We start from the raw sequence: 19167 nt of genomic DNA, 5'->3' as shown, positions 1-19167 counted from the left end.
CCCCAAGGTTGCAATGCTGGTACTACTTCTGCTTTGTGTAATTAGGAAACAAAAAATGCTAATAAAACCAAGGGTAAAAATTTATGTCCACTTCTGATTTTTACCCATTTTATAGATCTAGTTCTAAAGTTAATAGCTTAAAAATAAACAAAAGAAAAATCCCCATACTAGAAGGTAATATTCAAAGCAGCTTTTTTCAGCAACACAAGTTCAGAACTTCATTGAAAATTAAGTTAGTATTTACTTGCAGCAGCACATAGATTCCTCCTGTCAGCTAAAATATCTGATGCCAGATGATGAATAAGCTTTGACCATAACCCTGGTTTTGCCCTACTGTTACCTTTGGTCTACAGAAAACTAAAATCTTTATTTTTATTATACATGCAGAAATCTGACAGATTCAGTATTAGCTTCATGCTGCTATATGAACAATTTACTGGAGTTTCAAGTCTGAAGAATCCGTTTTCTCTGCTTTCCTATTTTCAGTGAACTGACAGTTTATACAGAAATACATAGTGTTGTAGAGGTGAAACGCTGGCATCTGAGTAAAAGGATATTAAAGTCTCTTGACACTGGGAGCTATGTAGGATGCAGTTTTATTCTGAAGGTCGGGCATACTAATCACTTAAGCTAATGTTACTTTTGGACTTGAATTACCTGTCCTGATAGTGGTTGGGACAGTATTTCACATATTACTTTTTTTTTACCTTTTGTAAGCTAAAGCAAATGCTGTTGACTCATCTTTTTTAAGTAACAACTGACTAAAAGGACTAACTACTTTATGATTCAAAGCCAGACCTCAGGTTGGGAATGTTACTTCGCAAATCCAGAATTGTGGAGTGAATGTTTCAATTTGGAATAACAGTTATCTTTTTTGATGAAAGGTAATATGTGGGGAGAGAGTTGATTCTCTTGTGTTCACAGAATCACAGAATCTCCTAGATTGGACAAGAGCTGTAAGATCACCTAGTCCAATCATTAACCTAACACTGACAAGCCCACCACTAAAGCATGTCCCTGAGCACTGTATCTGCGTGACCCTTAAATACTTCCAGGGATGGGAACTCCATCACTGCCCTGGGTAATGCGTTCCAATGCCTGATGTGTTTGTTGCACAACTTCTAGCAAACAACACATTTGTGATAAGAATTGGGGAACTTTAATGCATGAATTTTTTCTAGTTCAATATGCTTGGAACTTAAAGTCATGATTTGAACTTGACTTATTCATAGTTGTCACCTTCACTTACATCAGTTTTTGCCCTTCGTTAGAATCTGCTGCTGGAGTACTACACTTTGGTGCAAGGAAAACTGAATCCATTTCTAAGAAAGGACTGACACTTGCAGAAACAAAGCCTAGAATGTACTGAGTTTCTTGAAATGGCTGAAAACCATTAAAGCCCAACTAAAAGTCATTGAAGGAATTCTGATGGTAGCCGAGGTCTCCATCGCATACAGTCATTGCTTGTTGCCCCCTCCCCCTGCAACTGGATACCGAATTTCTAAAACATGCAAGCAAGCTAGTGAAGGATACAAGGTAAACAACAGCAAGGTATTTTGTCTGAGGTTCTGAAAACTTGTGCCATTGTGTTATTCGTGTGTGGAGTGTCATTTCCCTTTTCAGAAGCTACTGGGGGGAGTTTAGGTCACTGATTTGATTTGCATGGGTATCTCCATCTTGAGGTAAAGCTGAGAATAGGGTTAACTTATGTCCCTTGAAAGGATAAAAATCTGAAGATCAATGGCTTGTCTGTTCTTAAAAGTTTTAAGAAATGGCCACCGAAGAATTCCACTTCTGCAAAGTAACAGTTCCTAACAGCTCTGAAAGGCCTGTCCTGAATGTTAACATCCTGTGAGAAGCAGGATGTGGAGTAATTGAAAATAGGAAATTGTAATTACAGACACAGGTGACCAGCTGTTGAGAATGGGGCAGCCAAAGCCTCATCCATCTCCAGTGTCAAAACCATTTTTTTAGTGAAGTTAAGCTATAGATTAACTAGTCTGGTTGTAGTCAAGGCTATTAAAGCTTTCTCTATACTGTACAAGTGGACCGAGGTATTACTTGTACTGGGGGGGATATGAAGATGATCAGAGGGCTGGAGCACCTCTCCTGTGAAGACAGGCTGAGAGAGCTGGGGTTCTTCAACCTGGAGAAGAGAAGGCTCTGCGGAGCCCTTATGGTGGCCTTCCAATACCTAAAGGGGGCCTACAGGAAAGATGGGGAGGGAGCCTTTATCAGGGAATGTAGTGATAGGATGAGGGTTAATGGTTTTAAACTGCAAGAGGGTAGATTTAGATTAGATATTAGGAAGAAATTCTTTACTCTGGGGCTGGTGAGGCACTGGAACAGTTGCCCAGGGAGGTTGTGGCTGCCCGATCCCTAGAAGTGTTCAAAGCCAGTTTGAATGGGCCTTTGAGCAATCTGGTCCAGTGGGAGGTGTCCCCACCCATGGCAGTGGGATTGGAGCTAGATGATCTTTACAGGTCCCTTCCAACTCTAACCATTCTATGATCTAGAATTACTGAGTTTCCTAGAGGACACTTACTGGTTCGGTGGCCTTGAGAAGGTAGGATGTGTTCACTAGGTAGAACTGGACAATAAAGGCACAAATTCTATTTTTCTGCTAATGCAGTGAAGCTTTTAGCAGATTTTGTAAATCACTGTCATGCTTACCTGCCAGACAGTTGTCTCGCAGGCATTTCTACTACATTAGATACTAATATGATAGATGCCTTTTTGAAGTAAAATGTAAAGGCTATATGTCAGAGAGACAGAACTTGATGAGGAAAGAACACGCTTGAGCTTGAAGGTTATTAGCAGTTGATTTCTTTATGATGGCACAAATTGCGGTTGTTTAGCACACTATTAAAGCAGTAGATTGTACCAATTTCTGTATGGGCACAAAGTTTTCAGTAGTGGGGGATACCTGATTTTTCAGAGGAAGGTAGTGAGGAAAAGGGACACTGGGGGCAGGTAAAAGTGCATGGATGTACTGTCTTTGTAAGGTTGGTAAGTGAAGGTGTGTGTTTGATTAATCAATGTTTTCTTATTTGTGTATATCTTGCCCCTTTTTTAATTTGCTCTTTGTCTTTGAGTATGATGAGCCTAGTGCCCCTAGATGTTACTTGCTGTTTGTGTTTAAGTGCTTTTGTACTTAACCATAAACTTGAAGCTGATTTTTATCACAGACTGCCTAGGTAAAGTAAGTAAGACTGTTCTTGAACACTGCATTTGTGGCACTTACTCCATATAGCTTTACTGAGTTCATTGACCTGATGTTTACAGGTTCCTCATCATCCTTTCTGCTTCACAGGGTGCTGGAACCAATATCAGAATGCTCCAGCTGAGCATAAAGCTGACTTGTACGCTTGTAATTTGCTAATTTACTCTGTACATCTGAATAACAGTTCGTGTGAACTGCGCACTTAAATTATTTTTACTGCCCACTATGTCTAAGTGCTGAGTTTCACATCCTGTGGCTCTGTGCACCCACCAAAACATCAGATGTAAAGACCTAGGAACTACGAAGTCCTGAATTAGCGGTGATTTTGCTTGTGCCTTCCTCTTGATTTGTTAAAGGAATCAAGTGTTTGATTTACCAGTTTCTGGCATTGATAAAGGTTTATTCCTTGCTCTAGCACTCTTTATCCTGTCCCTTAATTTATACAGTCCACCCACTGAGTTGGATATAGGAGTCATGTTAGGCTCTGGAGCCAGAGAACTTTCCATTTGCTCTGATAATAAATTTTCTAAGTACACTATATATACTCTTATCAGACTGACAGTCTCATATTTCCTGGATAAAACTTCTTCAGGAAGTTCTGTTCTGAAGTTGAATACATTTTGCAAAATTATTGTAAGCAGAAATTGTTATAAATGGAAGTAGGTAGGTAGGGCCTTAGCAAGAAAGTCAAGGTTCACTTGCTATGAGAAATTCTTATAACAAGGTTATCTGAAATGTTGGCTTCTAGTTTTTGTGACTTAAAGGTTAGACTTCATTGTTGTAGGTTGTCTCATTTGGGGAATAACAAATTACTGGCACACTCCTAATATGCTGAATGAAATAATACATTGCTGGGTTTTCTTCAAGGTGGAGTTGGACAATGCAAAAGGCGCTTCCAGCTGTACAAAGCAATGGGAAGAAAGTGCATCTGTTTCATTATCTTCCTGGATTTCAGTGATCGCAAGCTTCTGATCCACGGCTCCTAAACAGAAAGCAGACTGAAGCAATTAAAACTTTTAGACCCTCCAGAGTTTGTTTATTAGTGTGAAAGGCTGACTTTAAAAATCAGTTTATCTGCATAAGGGTGACATACCTTAAATCCATGTAACTCCTGCGTGCTGCTGTTCATTGTGACTGTTGTTAGTCTAGGTATATCTCAGTCAATCACTTAGTCATGCCTTCAGGGCTTCTGTAGCTGCAGAGCATAGAAATATTTTTAAATGCAAATTTAGTCTTTTGTGTTTGATTCTCTCATATTGTGGAAGATCACAAATGGAGGATGCTGGAATAAACTTTTAGGTAGTCAGGGTTCTGAAGAGAAGAATTTTATTTCAGTAATATGTGTTTACTAAGGGGAAAATAACACTTGAAGTATTTTGAGGAATTAGAAATATGGAAAATGCAATCATGAAAGAATGTTAGAATCATTTTGAGATAAATCTGTCTGATACTAAGAAAATTTTCCTGAAAGCTTTTGGCTGTCCTGTGTGGCCATTACTTCAGAAAAAAAATTGTAATTATTCAAAAGGGGAGTGACACTTTTTTTTTAAGACTTTTTTTAATATTTGGCAGGGGGGAACTGGAAAACTTTAGACTCTTCCATAAAAACTTGAATAATACTTTGCCTTTCACTGGATTGTTGGTTTTGTCTGATGAAAATCTATAGAAAGGAGAACTTGCATTTCTATACACTTCTAGTTCCTGGCTTACATAGTTCTTCGGGGACCACAGAACTTTCGAACTTCTTGTTTTAGGAGAAATGTAAGCGGTGAATGTAAATTCTAAATGAAATTAATCTCAACCCCAGGTGAGAACAGTGTGGGCAGGCATGCTGCAGCTCATTCTTCCAATGCATCTGTTAAGTGGGATTCCAGATACTTCATTCAGGGCCAATCCTAAACATTGACTGCCAGTTTTTAAAACTATGTAGACAAAGACTCAGAACCAAATGGAAAAGACAAATTAGGTCACCCTCTCCGTTTCCGTGCCAGGTACGTTTGTCTCTGCTTTTGACGGTGCTTTGTCAGGTCATCCTAAGGCCATGCCATTACTGGAAAGGCATACAAGTATTTTCCTCAATATATAAACTGAAATACTAATGGTCCTAGGAGGTCTGTATGAAAACTATTTAATGTTCTCCCAAAAGGAGTTGATGCGTAGAGCTTGAATCCAGAAGGATGAAGAGCTTACTTCTGCTGAATTACAGTTTTGAAAGTAAAGTGATCTTACTGTTGCAGCAGGGGACTCTCCCTTTCCTGTCAAGAAGACAACCGCTGAATGTTAAAACACACCTAGGTTGCAGTGAGTCATAGTGTGGACTTTGGAATGACTGATTATACTTCAAATAGTCGAGAACTCTTAATACCAATTTACTAAATGATTAAAACAGGCAGTCATTTGTGAGTGCAAGCCTTATTAAAAGGTCTGAGCCTACACCGATCATCTGTGCTGTCAAACACTTCAGAATATTTAGTGTGTTTAAATTTGCATTTAATATTATATTAAGTGAATGTATTGGTCCGAGCTGTCTCACCAGCTTCTTAGCTTTACTTTTTGACTGGAGCTACAGTGGAAACCATTTCCGTGTATGCTGTTGTAGGTGGTTTTCTCATATTGGAGCTGGATGGACCTTCAGAAATACTTGAGACTGAAGAATTTTTCCAAGTATTTTGCACGCTGCAGCCCTGGCTGAACTTATGTAGTGTCACGCACTTTACACAGTGAGCCTTTTGGATGTGAGCTGCTCATCTTCTAGATGGGACTGTGATATTGACTCTGTGTTCAGGGTGGTGAGTTAATTTGCTAAAACAGTGGCGTTGACATGCACTCTCTGCATGTGCATTATTTTTAATGAACCTTGTCTCAAAATAGGTTTATTTCAAAACAGTTTATTCACTTGCATGTGACTGTTTGGCTGTGGGGTTTGGCCAGTAAGTGTATACTGTTACAGGCAAGCATGTTAAGTAATCAGAGTTACTTGCTGTCACCCGTGTAACATCTGTTCTGGTGGCTAGCTTCAGTACTCCTTAAAAAAAAAAAAAAAAAAAAAAAAGGACACTTAAAAGTTCAAAATAGGAAACGTTCAGTGTCAGCTCAGGAAGCAAAGGAACACCTAGGAAACAGCCATAAAACTCAATCTAGTCTCTGTAAGACCTGTGAAAATCAGTACCCTGTGGAATGGTAGCACATCCTCTGTTGGCAGGTCTGATGAGCACTTGGACAGCAGAGAGCTTCTGAGCAGCTGATTTGAAGTTCAAGCTGGGTTTTGTTGGGGTTTTTTTTCCATATCATTGAACTTTTTCCATCATGGGGTGAGGAGGAATATAGTTTTTTTATATATATTTATATGCATTGATATTGATTGGTTTGTTATTGTATCAAAACCCAGTAATACTATTGAATTTTCTTTTCTCTAGATGCCTTTTATGTCATATGAGTTGAAGCCTAGCAGAGGACTTTGTCTTAAATTCCTAAAACATGCAAATCCAAATTACTTCTCACAAACTGTTATGATGTTGGCTTTTAAAGAATAGCATTTAAAATCATATTCCAATGTGATCTTCATCTGTTGGGTATAAGGTGTTGGAAACAACCTGAAGTAAGATATATGGGCTTTCAGCTGAAGAATATTGCTGAGACTGTATTTCTTGAAAATCAAACTTTATATAGACTTTATTCACAAAACTATGCCAGCAATTTTTAACATGGGCACAATCCTCCTTGCTAAAGATCATGCAGCAACTTAACCAGTTTATATTTACAGGGGCAAACTTTTGGACAACATTGCTGCTTATGATAGTTGCTTTTACATTGACTTTTTTTCCTTGGTGGGGAAAAAGTAAAGATATACTGTACTAAGTTGGTGAGAAATGCAAATGGCAATGTAGATCAGTCTTTTAATAGCACAACATTAAATAACTTGGCGCTGGTGATGTGACCCAAACATGTCCTAGGTGTTGACATCTGAGTGATGGTGGCATTGTAAATATTTTGAGTTACTTCAGTTTACCACATTAAGAACTTCTGTTGGTACCTAGGCACATGATATCTTTAGCTTGCTTTGAAAATTGACCTTAAACTCCTTGTGATCAGTAGATAATCTCTGGGGCTGACCTGGTTAATGTTCATCCTCTGGTATTGAACGGATAAGCATGAAGAATATATCTATTAGCTAATGGTACTGGAATATATGCAGAGACTTATACTCCTGTATTTGCTTTTCTTATTGAAGTCCAACTCAAAATGGTGCAAGTGCTGAAGGCAGCTCAAAGGTCAATTTAGTATTCAAGATATTATTTTTTTTTAAATTCATCTTTGCTGTCAAGATTCTTTATAGCTGAATATGTGGGAAGAAAGAACAGCACAGATCAGATAGTGATGGTATTTTTCTGCCACTTGAATCTACCACATAGTTAAATTGTACAGAAACTATTTAGCGTACACTGTGGTTGAACTTGATGTTTCAGTCAGGCTTGCTTTTTAAAATAGGCTTAGATGGGAGGAGGTTGGTGGGACTTTCTGTTCTGATGTCAGCTTTTAAAAGAAGGGGTTGTCCTGAAAAGAGGTAACAGAAAAATATATGTGGAGTGGGAGTGGGGCATGAATTGCAGGGGATGTGTGCATGGTGTAGGTAAGGAGAGGCTGGTTGGATGCATACACAACAAATAATTATGAAGGACCTGTGTCTTCAGGGAAGCTTCTTTGTCTGTATCAGGCACTTCAAATAAAGATATGGCTGGTGTATTCCTTCAGGGCTTGCTTTTCCTAAAGCTGAAATAATGGGGAAGTGATGAGAGTAAATGAATTAAACTTAATATTTCTGGCTCAGGTTGATTGCAGTGGCCTGATCCTACAGCCATGTTTAACCCTTGTTCCTGCTTAAGCAGAGGGGAAAAGAGACTAAGGACGGACGGTTAGTCAGTTGGGAAAGAACAAAAGTGGAACTGGAGAAGGATCCAAAAAGGCAATTGAAATGTAGTTTTCTCTTGGCATGTAAAAGAATGAGTCTGCCAATAGAGAGAAAAATTAAAAAAATAAATTTCAGCTTTAAAGGGGGAAGAAGTGGATGGCTGCCAGACTCCTAGCCTGCTCCCCATGGCTCCTTCAGGCAGCTGTGGATCTGTTCCAGGGACCGGTAGCCCTTTGTTGCTGGCATCTCTTTAATAGATAAATAAGTAAGCCTGACTTCTGTAGGAGGGGAAAAGACTATAATATATGAGAATATGATGCTATTGGGATGGCAAGAGTCTTAGCATGCTGTGAAGGGAGAAATAAATTAAGATGGGTGAGCAAAGCTACTGAGAAGTGGGGTGGGAAATCTTGTCACACTACAGGAGGACCAGTGTGCAGCTTGAGAAGAATGCATCAGTGTGGGGGAAGTAGCAGATACCAACCACAGGCTGTCACAGTGCAAACCTGTTCCAATGCAACCGTACCAGGGCATAAAGGGTCTGGCTCAAGGACAGAGTTTTGATTCCTGCGTTTTCATACTGCTTGTGGTTCTGAGAGTCACCCACCAACAGGGCAGGCCAACGGCTCCAACATCACGTGGCTTTTCTTGCCAGCGTCTGAGGCGTATTTTACATTGTAGAGCATTTAACTGCTGGTTGTTCAGGTCTTGATTTAGAGCAGTCACAGTTCTTAATGATGGTGGCAACTGTATTTTAATACATAACTTTCTCTGACTGAAAAAAAAGTGATGAGTATGTTTGCTGTATGTGAACATGGATGGCAGTCTACTGTATTGTCTGACTTCGTCATAGAATCATACCTGTGGCAGTGCCTGTCTCTCTTTACCTAAATTTATAATAAATGTTGAGGTTGGCTGAGGGCTGCTTTCATTGCTCATGCTGCCTGTATTCGTTTTACTTGCTATCGGCTGATGTTTAAAATGAGGATTCCTGGCTGATTGCTTTCTGATGGAAAGGTGGAAAAGCCCAAGTGGGGAAAGATAGAGAACAGATATAGGAAATCTTGACTTTTCCTGGCTATTACTGACTCACAACAGTGTAAAGTAAATGATTTAGCTTATTGTGCTGTCAACTCTCACTGTCCCACCAACATTTTGTCTGTTAGAGGAGGGGTTAGATGCCTTCCAAGAAATGATGATGATGTCCTGAGATGAATGGCTCACTAAGTGTACCAAATACATTATTGACTTGAAAGATAATGTCTGGATAGATAAATAATTAGCTTTACTCAAAGTCTGTTTGTATTCTGTTCTATCCCACATGATTCGTAAATGAGATCTTGTTCCATTTAAGGCTATTAAAAACCCAAACCGGATACATGAAGTCCAGAACAAGGATGTTTCACCCTAGCTGACAGGGGCAGAGATCTTTCCCTTGCCATGTGCTGTGGTAAGGATTAGGAGGACCTTGAGGTGAACTGGGAGTTGGAGCTGCTGACTGGGCAGCTCAACTCCTCCAACTGAGGAGTGCCTAGGAAATAAAGCAGTGTCTGTAACCCACTCTTTGCTGTCTGAAAAACTATGGTTCACTCCCAGTATCTATTTTTTTTCTCGTAAGTTTCTCAGAAATCTGCCCAGAACCACTGGTTTTCAAACCTGCTTAGTGGAGGCAGCGCTTTGAGGATTCACTGACGTGCAAGGCTGCAGTGCTACATGCTTGCTGGGGCCATGGCAAAATCCTCCTGGAAGAAGTGTGTGGTGTACCCCATCGGGGGGGGCATTAATGCTCTGGGGAATGTAGGTTTGAGGCTCAACGTAAGTTAGACTCTTTTAAAGGTCTCCTGTAAACATCATTTAGCGTACACTAGATTTCAGGATGTTAGTATTTTTAAGTCATAACCAAGCCACGTCAGTTACCCGTGGTACTCTACTGCTAGAGCTCTCTCCAAAGACAGCATTTTGTAATAAGATCAGTAATATCTTTTTGTGTGCTAAGTTTACAAGAGCAGAAGTCCTACGAGGAGTGGCTGAGGGAACTGGGGTTGTTTAGCCTGGAGAAAAGGAGGCTGAGGGGAGACCTTATCGCTCTCTACAACTGCCTGAAAGGAGGTTGTAGCGAGGTGGTGGTGGGTGTCTTCTCACAAGTAGCAAGCAATAGGACTAGAGGAAACAGTCTCAAGTTGCGCCAGGGAGGTTTAGATTGGATCTTAGGAAAAAATTCTTCACCAAAAGGGTTGTCAAGTATTGGAACAGGCTGCCCAGGGGAGTGGTTGAATCTCTCTCCCTGGAGGTATTTAAAAGATGTGTAGATGTGGCACTTAGGGACATGGTTTAGTGGTGGACTTAGTAGTGCTAGGTTAACGGTTGGACTTGATGATCTTAAAGGTCTTTTCCAGCCCCTGTGATTCTACAATAAATCTTTAGATTTTGAAGACAAAAATGAAAAATGCCTGTTTGTTCTCTTTTTGCAGTAGTTGTAACATCTTGAAAAGTTTGATTTCAGCATTTAAAAGAAAAATCAAAGATACAGTTTTGTCAAATACCTGGTTTAAAATCCCATACAACATACCATTCTTGGTTGTCTAGTCAGTGCTCCTTAGACTGTGGCACAGTTTGTCACATCTCATCTGAGCACATGGATAAATCACATCTCTACGGTTCAGTGCAGTCCTAACCTGAGAATGGCCTTGAGAGGCTGCAAGTTACTCTTTGCCTGTGACTGATTTAAGGAACCTTTCTAAGCATACATTTATGACATGTCAACTTTCTTGATTCTGGGCAGTTTCTTGTAAAATCAAACTCCTGTGTTAAACTTGAGATTACTGCAGTGTCGTCTCTGAAACACCGAAACTGGTTTGTCTAGTGTTGTGCTTTTATGGCTGGCATTGACATCTGTCGTAGGTGAAAAGCATCGGGAAAACATTGAGCCAAAATGTGAAGTTTTTCCTGGTTGCAGAAACCTGTAGAGTGGGAATAACTGATATGGGAATGACTCATGTGAAATAACAGTATTAACAGTATATGTGGGGTTGTATTACCCATCTGCCCACCATGTCTTAACTCCTGTTTTGAAACATACCTAAGGTTTTGATGCTTTTTCTGTAACACCAGTGAGGCGTCCCGTTGAATATGATTGCTCAAACCCTTGCATACTTCACTGTGTTAAACTTTTATACAAATTCCCCACTTGCCCTATGCCATACTAACCAGTGCCTAGTCTTTGTCAGTGGTTTTCTAGCCTTACAGAAAGTCCTAAAAATGTCTGTTTCTGATTTGGTAAGTGGAAGGGTATGTCAGGCTCAGTATCATCTTACCCTCCTGCTGTTTTCTCTAGGGTGGTAATACGAGCGCCTGTAACTCTTTACTGTTTCTTAATGCCTTGGTAGGGGTATCTCTGAAGGGAGCTTCTCTGAGGAGCGATGTGCAATGTTACATCCGTGGTAAGCACACTGTGTGGACGCAAAAATGCTTTTTTACACCCAGTTGGAAGTACCCTGCTACAAGTGTTGGTTTAAAATAATTGCCAACACTCCAAATAGACTTGGAATGAGTAAATGCTTTCAGCTGGATTGCTCTGCTACCGTTGATTATTAAAGGAAGTAATAATGGTATGATGGTATGCATAGGGAGTAGGTTTGTGTCTAAAATTAGCTCATTTTGAGTATAGTGATAGAGTTGCTAATTAAAATGCTAAGGGGTCCTGCCCTGAAAGCTTACAGTTCCTCTTTTTCTTTGTAACTGCTTCATAAATTTGGATACATGTTCTGTAGCAAAAATCTTACTTACCTAGTCGCAGTTTGCAAGCTTTGTGGAAACTTTCTGCTGCTTTTATGACCTGTTTACTTTCCAAGTAACTGAATGCAGATCTTTATCACTTAAATTCTTAGTGTAAAGTTGCTCTGAGTATTGTGGGGTTTCCTTGAGTCTATCGGAGCTTATTCGCATCTTCTGTCAACTCCAGAGAACGTGGGTCAGTTGTGGTAATGAGTTGGGTAAAACTGTACTCCAGGAGGTCAGCCAGAAGCTGCTGCTGTCCTTGTCAGTTCTCTGAAGTACCCCCTTTGCTGGGGGAAAATCCTGTACCTCTTCTCTCCTTCACCTTCATCCCTATCTTGGAAGGGCTAGGATACCTTGCAGCCTTGGAGGGAGATTTACCTCCTTTTGCTGGAGGCTTGTAAGCCTTTCCCTGTCCCTCTGGTTTTCAGGTAGGAGAGATCTATGAGCAAGGGGAGCCACACTAGCAGCTGCTCAGGGTGTGCTGAGGAGCATGGATAGCTCTTCTCATTCCCGGGAGCATCAGGGCAGACCTGAAGGATGCCTCCCTGCTGGAGCGGGTGTTACTTTACAGCCTTGTGAAGAGCTGGTGTGGTTTGGTGAGGCTGGCTGCCAACTAGATGGGTTTGAATCCTTGGTGCTCTCTGGTAGGTGGGCTGGAGGTTCCTTATCGCAATTCTAACGAACGCAATTTATACGAAGAGTAGCAGGGTTGTTTGTCTTATTTTTTTTTCCTGTGAAGTGGGAATAAGTTCTTACTTATAGCTTTGAAACTTTCTGCATAGTGTTTCATTTTTCCAGTAAAAGCTTACTCATTTCCAACAACATTTTTGAAATGAGAAGTGTGTATCCTGAAACTAAACTTGGTCCTGAAACTGTACACCAGTAAACCTTTTCTTTTTACTTTTTCTGCGGTCTGAGCAGTCTGCATCTGCAGTCTGCAGATGGCTGACTGATCGTCCTCATGTAGTCTCTAGCTTTGTGCCGTTACACAGTTTGTTTAAATAAGTGTGCTTCTATCTAAAAGACCCTTAAAACTCCTTTTTTCCTTGTAGCAAACATTTGAGTGCATCCAAACTCCTGGAGAGGAGAAAAATAGATTGAACTTGGTTGCAATGGTGTATGTAGTATGCTAATGTCTTTTTTTTTTTTTTTGTTGTTGTTCCAGGAGCTGTTGGACAAATATTTAATAGCTAATGCAACTAATCCAGAGAGCAAGGTATTCTACCTGAAGATGAAGGGAGACTACTTCCGATACCTTGCTGAAGTTGCCTGTGGTGATGACAGAAAACGTAAGTACCGTGTGGTCTTTGGGTCTTTAATAGCTAATGAAGTTCAGTTTGGGGCCATGGGGGAGGGAACAGTAAATGCAGTACATGTGTCAGTATCTTACTCTGAATTCTTGTGAGTTAGCTGAATGGGAACAACTACATTTCAGCTGGAAAACTCCAGTGTTCATGCAGACAGAGAGTAAAATTCTGAATAGACCTTAAGCATAGTACGCCAGGGAATTTTAGCGGTCATCTGCCCTAAATTTCTGGACAGTTGTTCCGTAATGCTTATTCAGACCTTCTGGAAAACAATTTAGGTGAAGGTCTGGTAACGTATTTAACGTTGTTTATTTGTATTTCTTTACTAAAATAAAGTTGGTGAGGAAGAGTAAACAGGTCTTTGCAACAGGACTCTATCATGGAGTAAAAAAATGTTGATCTTCTAAGTTTTAACCATTTCGGTGTGAAGCAGACTTCATTGTAGTCACCTAAGTTTATAAAGAAGCAACAAAATTAATAGGTCAGTACACTATCCAAAGAAGTGTGAGCTGCATTTTGAAACAGTTGATGTTGACGGGGATAATGCTGTCCCTGGAATTTTAGTTTGCCCTTTTGGATCCAGCAGAAAAGGCCTGGAAAACTTTACAGCTGGTACCGTCACTTGATACTGGGCATCCTGAGAATGTAGAACATTCCTAGAAGTTAGAACATGTGCAAAGGTGGTTGTAAGTATCTCAGGAGGCTCTTCTGGGGATGATTTTAACTCTCTATTCAGAGGATGTATTGAATTAACTGTTAGAACTGTCTTTCAAGGTGCACAGATACTGTTGTGATGTTAAAATCTCTCGGTATGGCATAAGCTAGTGATGCATTTCTACATAACAAACTAAAATTAGTCCTGGAGTGATGCCATGACACAGAAAGGAGATGGACTGTTGGAGCAGGCAGAGCACTGAAGTGACTGTCCCTTTGGGCTGGGCGTGGTAGGCATCGACAGTGTTGGACAGTTTAAACGGATTCAGTTGCAAAGTGGGAGGACAGAGCTGATGTCACTTAAATAAAGGCTTTGTTAATCTCCTTGTATTGTAAGAGCATTTAAGTTGAAAGATGAAAATACGTAAAATGGAGTAAAAGTCCATGAGTTGCATTCAGAAACTCTTAACCCTTTGCCTGATTCAAATGACAACAGCACATCCAAGTGTAGCAGAGACAGCTTGTCTTTGGCTTTCACAAAGATAATCTGATTTGTATTTTGTCTCAAGAAACAGTTACAAATCTGTGGGCTTCTCTGAGCAGAGAAATACCAGCTTATCTTGTCTAAAAAGACTGCATTTAAAGTGTTATGCATTCTGATATGCGTGCTTACTGCAGAAGAGGGACTGATGGATAAACTTATTAGCAGGTGTTGGTGTTTTGCTGGGAGGTTACAGCTTATGTGTATCACCAGGCATACATCTTGTCCTTGACTTCTCACGAACTTTTAGGAGTTTTACTTGAAGCTTTTCTGATGTTCCACCTTTAAGCATCTGTTTATTTTCTCAGCTTCAAATATATTTTATGTATCAATAAGCTAATCTGTTTCCTGCACTTGCTAGGTTTTTTTGCCTTTTTTCACCTGTTCTCAGCAGTCCATTAGCGCTCATTACAGTGTGAATACTGAAAAACTCAAGTCTGTGTTATGACTCTTCTGAATACTTAATACATTTTACTTACCAAACTCTTTTTTTCCAGCACTTTCTAGAGCAACTATGGTATTAGCTCCCTCAGAGAGCTGTATTCTGAGCTCTGACAATGGCCTTTCTTTTCCTTTAGTCTCCTTCCATTCTGCATGCATGCTTAGGGTGGCTGTTGGCCCTTTGATTCTCTATTGGAAGAGAATCTGGAATAGACTATATGTAGCACTTTTTAAGTACTCTCTCTGGCCTGGTAACCTCTTTTCTCTGTGGTATTTCTCCCAGTTATTTTGGGCACGACCTTGGTTCTTTTATCTTGACCTGCCTACACCCAATTTTTGGAGGCAGACTTTCAGTTTTTTGGGAACATGCAATACATGCCTTCCAGACTTTCTCAAGAAGCAGTCGGGCTGTACAGACAATAGCCTTCTTTACTCTGCACACCCGAATCATACGAGCATGTCCATCCTGTGCAAGGAATGAAGCAGGAGTTCTGTAGAAAAAGAAATAAAAGAAATGCACTTTTTTTTTGTACCTAAAGTATCAAAGGCCATTGAGGTAATATAGTCATCTTGGATGTTTGTATTTATTAACTTCTGTGTGTTATCTGTCTTTTGAATACCTTTGTTCTGTAGTAGCTTAATTTGTTCCCTGTATTTTGTCAGGGTGGCAGCTGTACTTATATTGGGTTTAAAATCATTACCTTGATTAAAGTGCAGTGTTTTGCTAAGAGCAGGCTTAAATAAAGAACTGTTCACTCTCCTACTAATGGAGTACTTTAAATAGTCATATCTTTAAAAATACAAACAAACAAAAAAACCCTTAATGTTTCTCATTCTTTCAACAGAAACAATAGAAAACTCACAGGGAGCTTATCAGGAGGCATTTGATATCAGCAAGAAGGAGATGCAGCCAACACATCCAATTCGCCTGGGTCTAGCTCTTAACTTCTCTGTATTTTATTATGAGATTCTCAACAATCCTGAGCTTGCCTGCACACTGGCAAAGACAGTAAGTTAATCTCTTCATCTGTATGCCTGCAGGGACAGTAGAAAAGAGTTTATGCTTAAAATAATATTAACGATTATTTTCTAGAGTTTATGCAGGAAATGATCCTATTTAACATATCTGGTTTCCAAACTCATATTGTTAGTGGGATTAAAGGGGTACAAGAAGGGTGTATTTACAACGTGGCTTAAATTTTCAGCAACGCGGCAAGCTTTTGTTATGCCTTTATTATGCTTCTGTTTCAAATAGAGCAATTCAGGTCATTAACTTCTAATGTTGCTTTATTTTTTTTTAAGCTACTTTTACTGATAGGCTAGCTTCTGGTTATTTAATGATCATTTAATAGGAAGACTAAAGATGGTTTAATTATTCTAGGCGTTTGATGAGGCTATTGCAGAACTTGATACACTGAACGAAGACTCATACAAAGACAGTACTCTCATCATGCAGTTGCTTAGAGACAACCTAACAGTAAGTTGCCTTTTTATGTGCTTTCCGGTTCTGTAACCATGTATTTGCTTAGTTACACTGAATTTCTAATGAAACAAAACCCTTATATTGCTCTAGCACAAAACAGCACTGATTCAGGCTATTTACCCAACTATACCTTTTCATAACTTAGTTTGAATGTAGTGTAAGTTGATGTCAGCAACTTCATGCTGTGTAATCTAGAATAATAGCTTGGATAGCTCCCATTCTTCGTTGTTTGCCAGCCTTTTCAGTGGAGGGGGAGAAGGTGCATTCAGCTAACTTAACATGCAAGGTAGGACAAGGAGTTGCAAAACAGTAGTTTATGATCTGTCGGGGATTCTTACTCAAACTTTTTGATGACTACCTAAGAAACAAAACGTCTTTCCTGTTGTACATCCAGTGCAGCTTCATTTGTTCATTTTCCTCATTTTCATTTAAAAGAAAAGATCCAGAATTTCAATGTGTTAAGAATAAAATCTGTTGATGTTTGAGTATGTATTATAATGATTAACTGGTTAAGAAAAGCGCCTAATGGAACCACTAGGTTCTATGAAAATACGTAACTGAGGCAGTTTGGGGGGGAATATGCTCTCTGGATTTTCACTGCATTTAAAATTACAGCAACAGTTATTATTTCGCAATACTCCTTCAATAGAAATATCTTTTATTACCACTATAAAATGCTTAGCTTCAATAACCAAAATAGTAATCTTCATTTCAGGATTCAGACTGCAGCTTTTCAAATTGATGTTCCTCATGGAGCTACCATTCAGACTTGTTGAATGATCTAGGATCAATGACATAGTTTGCTATGAAGTGGAAAAGTCTAGACCTGTTTAGAACGCTGTCTGCTCTGCCGCTAATACCTGAGGTGCATAGCTAGCTGTGCCCTGGGCATGGGGACTATTTCCAGTTACCTCTCTCTGAGCAAGTACTGGAAGCTAAGCTTGTACAGTTCCAGTGCACCGGTACTTTGTAGCCATCCTTCAGTCTAATTCATTATCATGTCTATACAGTCAGTAGTTGTCTCTTATTGGAAGTAAAGCTGCGCTTCTGAAAGCTGACACTGTTTTTCTTTTCTTTCTAGTTATGGACATCAGACAGCGCAGGAGAAGAATGTGATGCTGCAGAAGGTGCAGAAAACTAAACTGCACGTGGGGCGTCATTCTCCCTTTCCTTCTCAAGAAACCTTTTTACACGTCTCCATTCCTTATAGCTCCACTTGGATTTCCTATAGCAAAGAAAACCCATCCATGTGTATGGAAATCAATTTATAGTCTTTTCACACTGCAGCTTTGGGAAAACTCCATTCCTTGATTTGTGTTTGTCCTGGCCTTCCTGGTGTGCGGTTACTGCTGTAGAAAAGTATTAATAGCTTCATTTCATATAAACATAAGTAACTTCCAAACACTTATGTAGCGGACTAAAGTGTACCTGGTATTTAAAAACAAATCTGAACCAGTTCCTGCCAGTTGACTGTGTTTTGTATTACAGTAAGATGAAAATGTAGTTAATTGCAACTAAAGAGTGTTCCACATAGCTTTTAATTCTCCACATTCCCTTCTTATTCTGCAGGGTTTCCTTTCCATAATTGACTTTCACATGCTACTGTGTATTCTTTTCAGTAGGAATATGGAAGTATTGGGCCAGATCAAGTTGAGCATTTCTAGTTCGGAAAATGACAAATTGAGTTGCGTCCTGTATCATGTAATACAGAAGCTTGTGTGTTTGAAAACAGGGGCTTCTCTTAATCTTCAGTTGCTGCTGTTTAAGTTGATATCCCTTCCCAATAAAAGTTCACTTACACTCCTGCCTTTATAGTTCTGGTATTCACTTTACTATGTATTAGAAGCAGCATGTTACTGCCGGAGTACAGGCAGTGCTTTTTGGCAGACTAAAGTGCATGTCATTTCTTAATACACTGGAATGGGAAAACCAATTGAAGTTCACATGTCCAAGTATAAAATTTAGTACTTTTCCATGCAGGTTTGTGCACATGTGAGAAGGTGTCAAGTTTGTCCAGTGATTGTTATTTAGAGAGTTTGGACCACTATTGTGTGTTGCTAATCATTGATTGTAGTCCCAAAAAAGCCTTGTGAAAATGTTATGCCCTCTGTAACAGCAAAGTAACATTAAATAAAATTACATTTTATAAACCACTTACTGTTGACTTGTAACAATTCCATGTAATCGCTTAAGGGCTAAACTTAAATGTAAGTATCTTGTACTAGAAGTGTCTTTCTCAAATTTAGTGCATACTTTTTAAAAGTCTGCTCTTAAATTAATTCATTTCATATTTGAACAATGTTCATTTTATGAAAATGGTTAACCTGACATGTGGACTTCTTAATAACTAAATCTACTTGAGCTAACAACTTCATCTTATAATGACCTGAGAAAAAATAGCCAATTTCTTGATATTCTTCCATGGCTTGCAAATCCTCTCATCTAAATTATACATTTTTCTGGTAATGTCTTGAAATTCTCCGATCTGTCCTCCTGTTGTGTTTTTCTTCACTGATGATCATAATTATTATTACAGTATTCCAGCTACACTTTTAGAAATGCAGAGGGATTTGTCCTGCTCTAGAACATTAGTTTGTGTGCTGCCACATCATAATCTGCTTTCTGTTGTTCTTAGACTGCTTTTAGTATTACTGTTTCCCCCAGATTTTTGGAGCCTTTCGTAGTAACACATTACTCTGCTTTCCCCCACCCCACCCCACCCCACCCCTTCCCCCTAGATCACTTAAGAGTTTTTTCCTAAACCTCTACCTCTTAGTTTCCAATGTTGGTGGGTTTTTGAAAATATTTAACTTCTATTAGTGTCCTGGCTAG

The 19167-nt window shown here is 39.5% G+C and overlaps 1 protein-coding gene across 1 annotated transcript in view; it reads left to right on the top strand.

Moving 5' to 3' along the window:
- YWHAQ (tyrosine 3-monooxygenase/tryptophan 5-monooxygenase activation protein, theta) overlaps positions 1-18488 on the top strand; it is a 23088-nt gene extending 4600 nt beyond the window's left edge. Inside the window, exons 2-5 of the mRNA XM_009893256.1 lie at positions 13075-13198; positions 15698-15861; positions 16234-16329; positions 17417-18488. Of these exons, the coding sequence (XP_009891558.1) occupies positions 13075-13198; positions 15698-15861; positions 16234-16329; positions 17417-17476 (444 nt within the window). The 3' untranslated portion in view covers positions 17477-18488. The remainder of the gene's footprint in view (positions 1-13074; positions 13199-15697; positions 15862-16233; positions 16330-17416) is intronic.
- The last annotated feature ends 679 nt before the right edge of the window (positions 18489-19167 follow it).

This window comes from Charadrius vociferus, unplaced genomic scaffold (assembly GCF_000708025.1).
Source record: "Charadrius vociferus isolate BGI_N301 unplaced genomic scaffold, ASM70802v2 scaffold269, whole genome shotgun sequence".
NCBI lineage: Eukaryota > Metazoa > Chordata > Aves > Charadriiformes > Charadriidae > Charadrius > Charadrius vociferus.
This window is presented reverse-complemented; position numbering and strand designations above follow the sequence as displayed.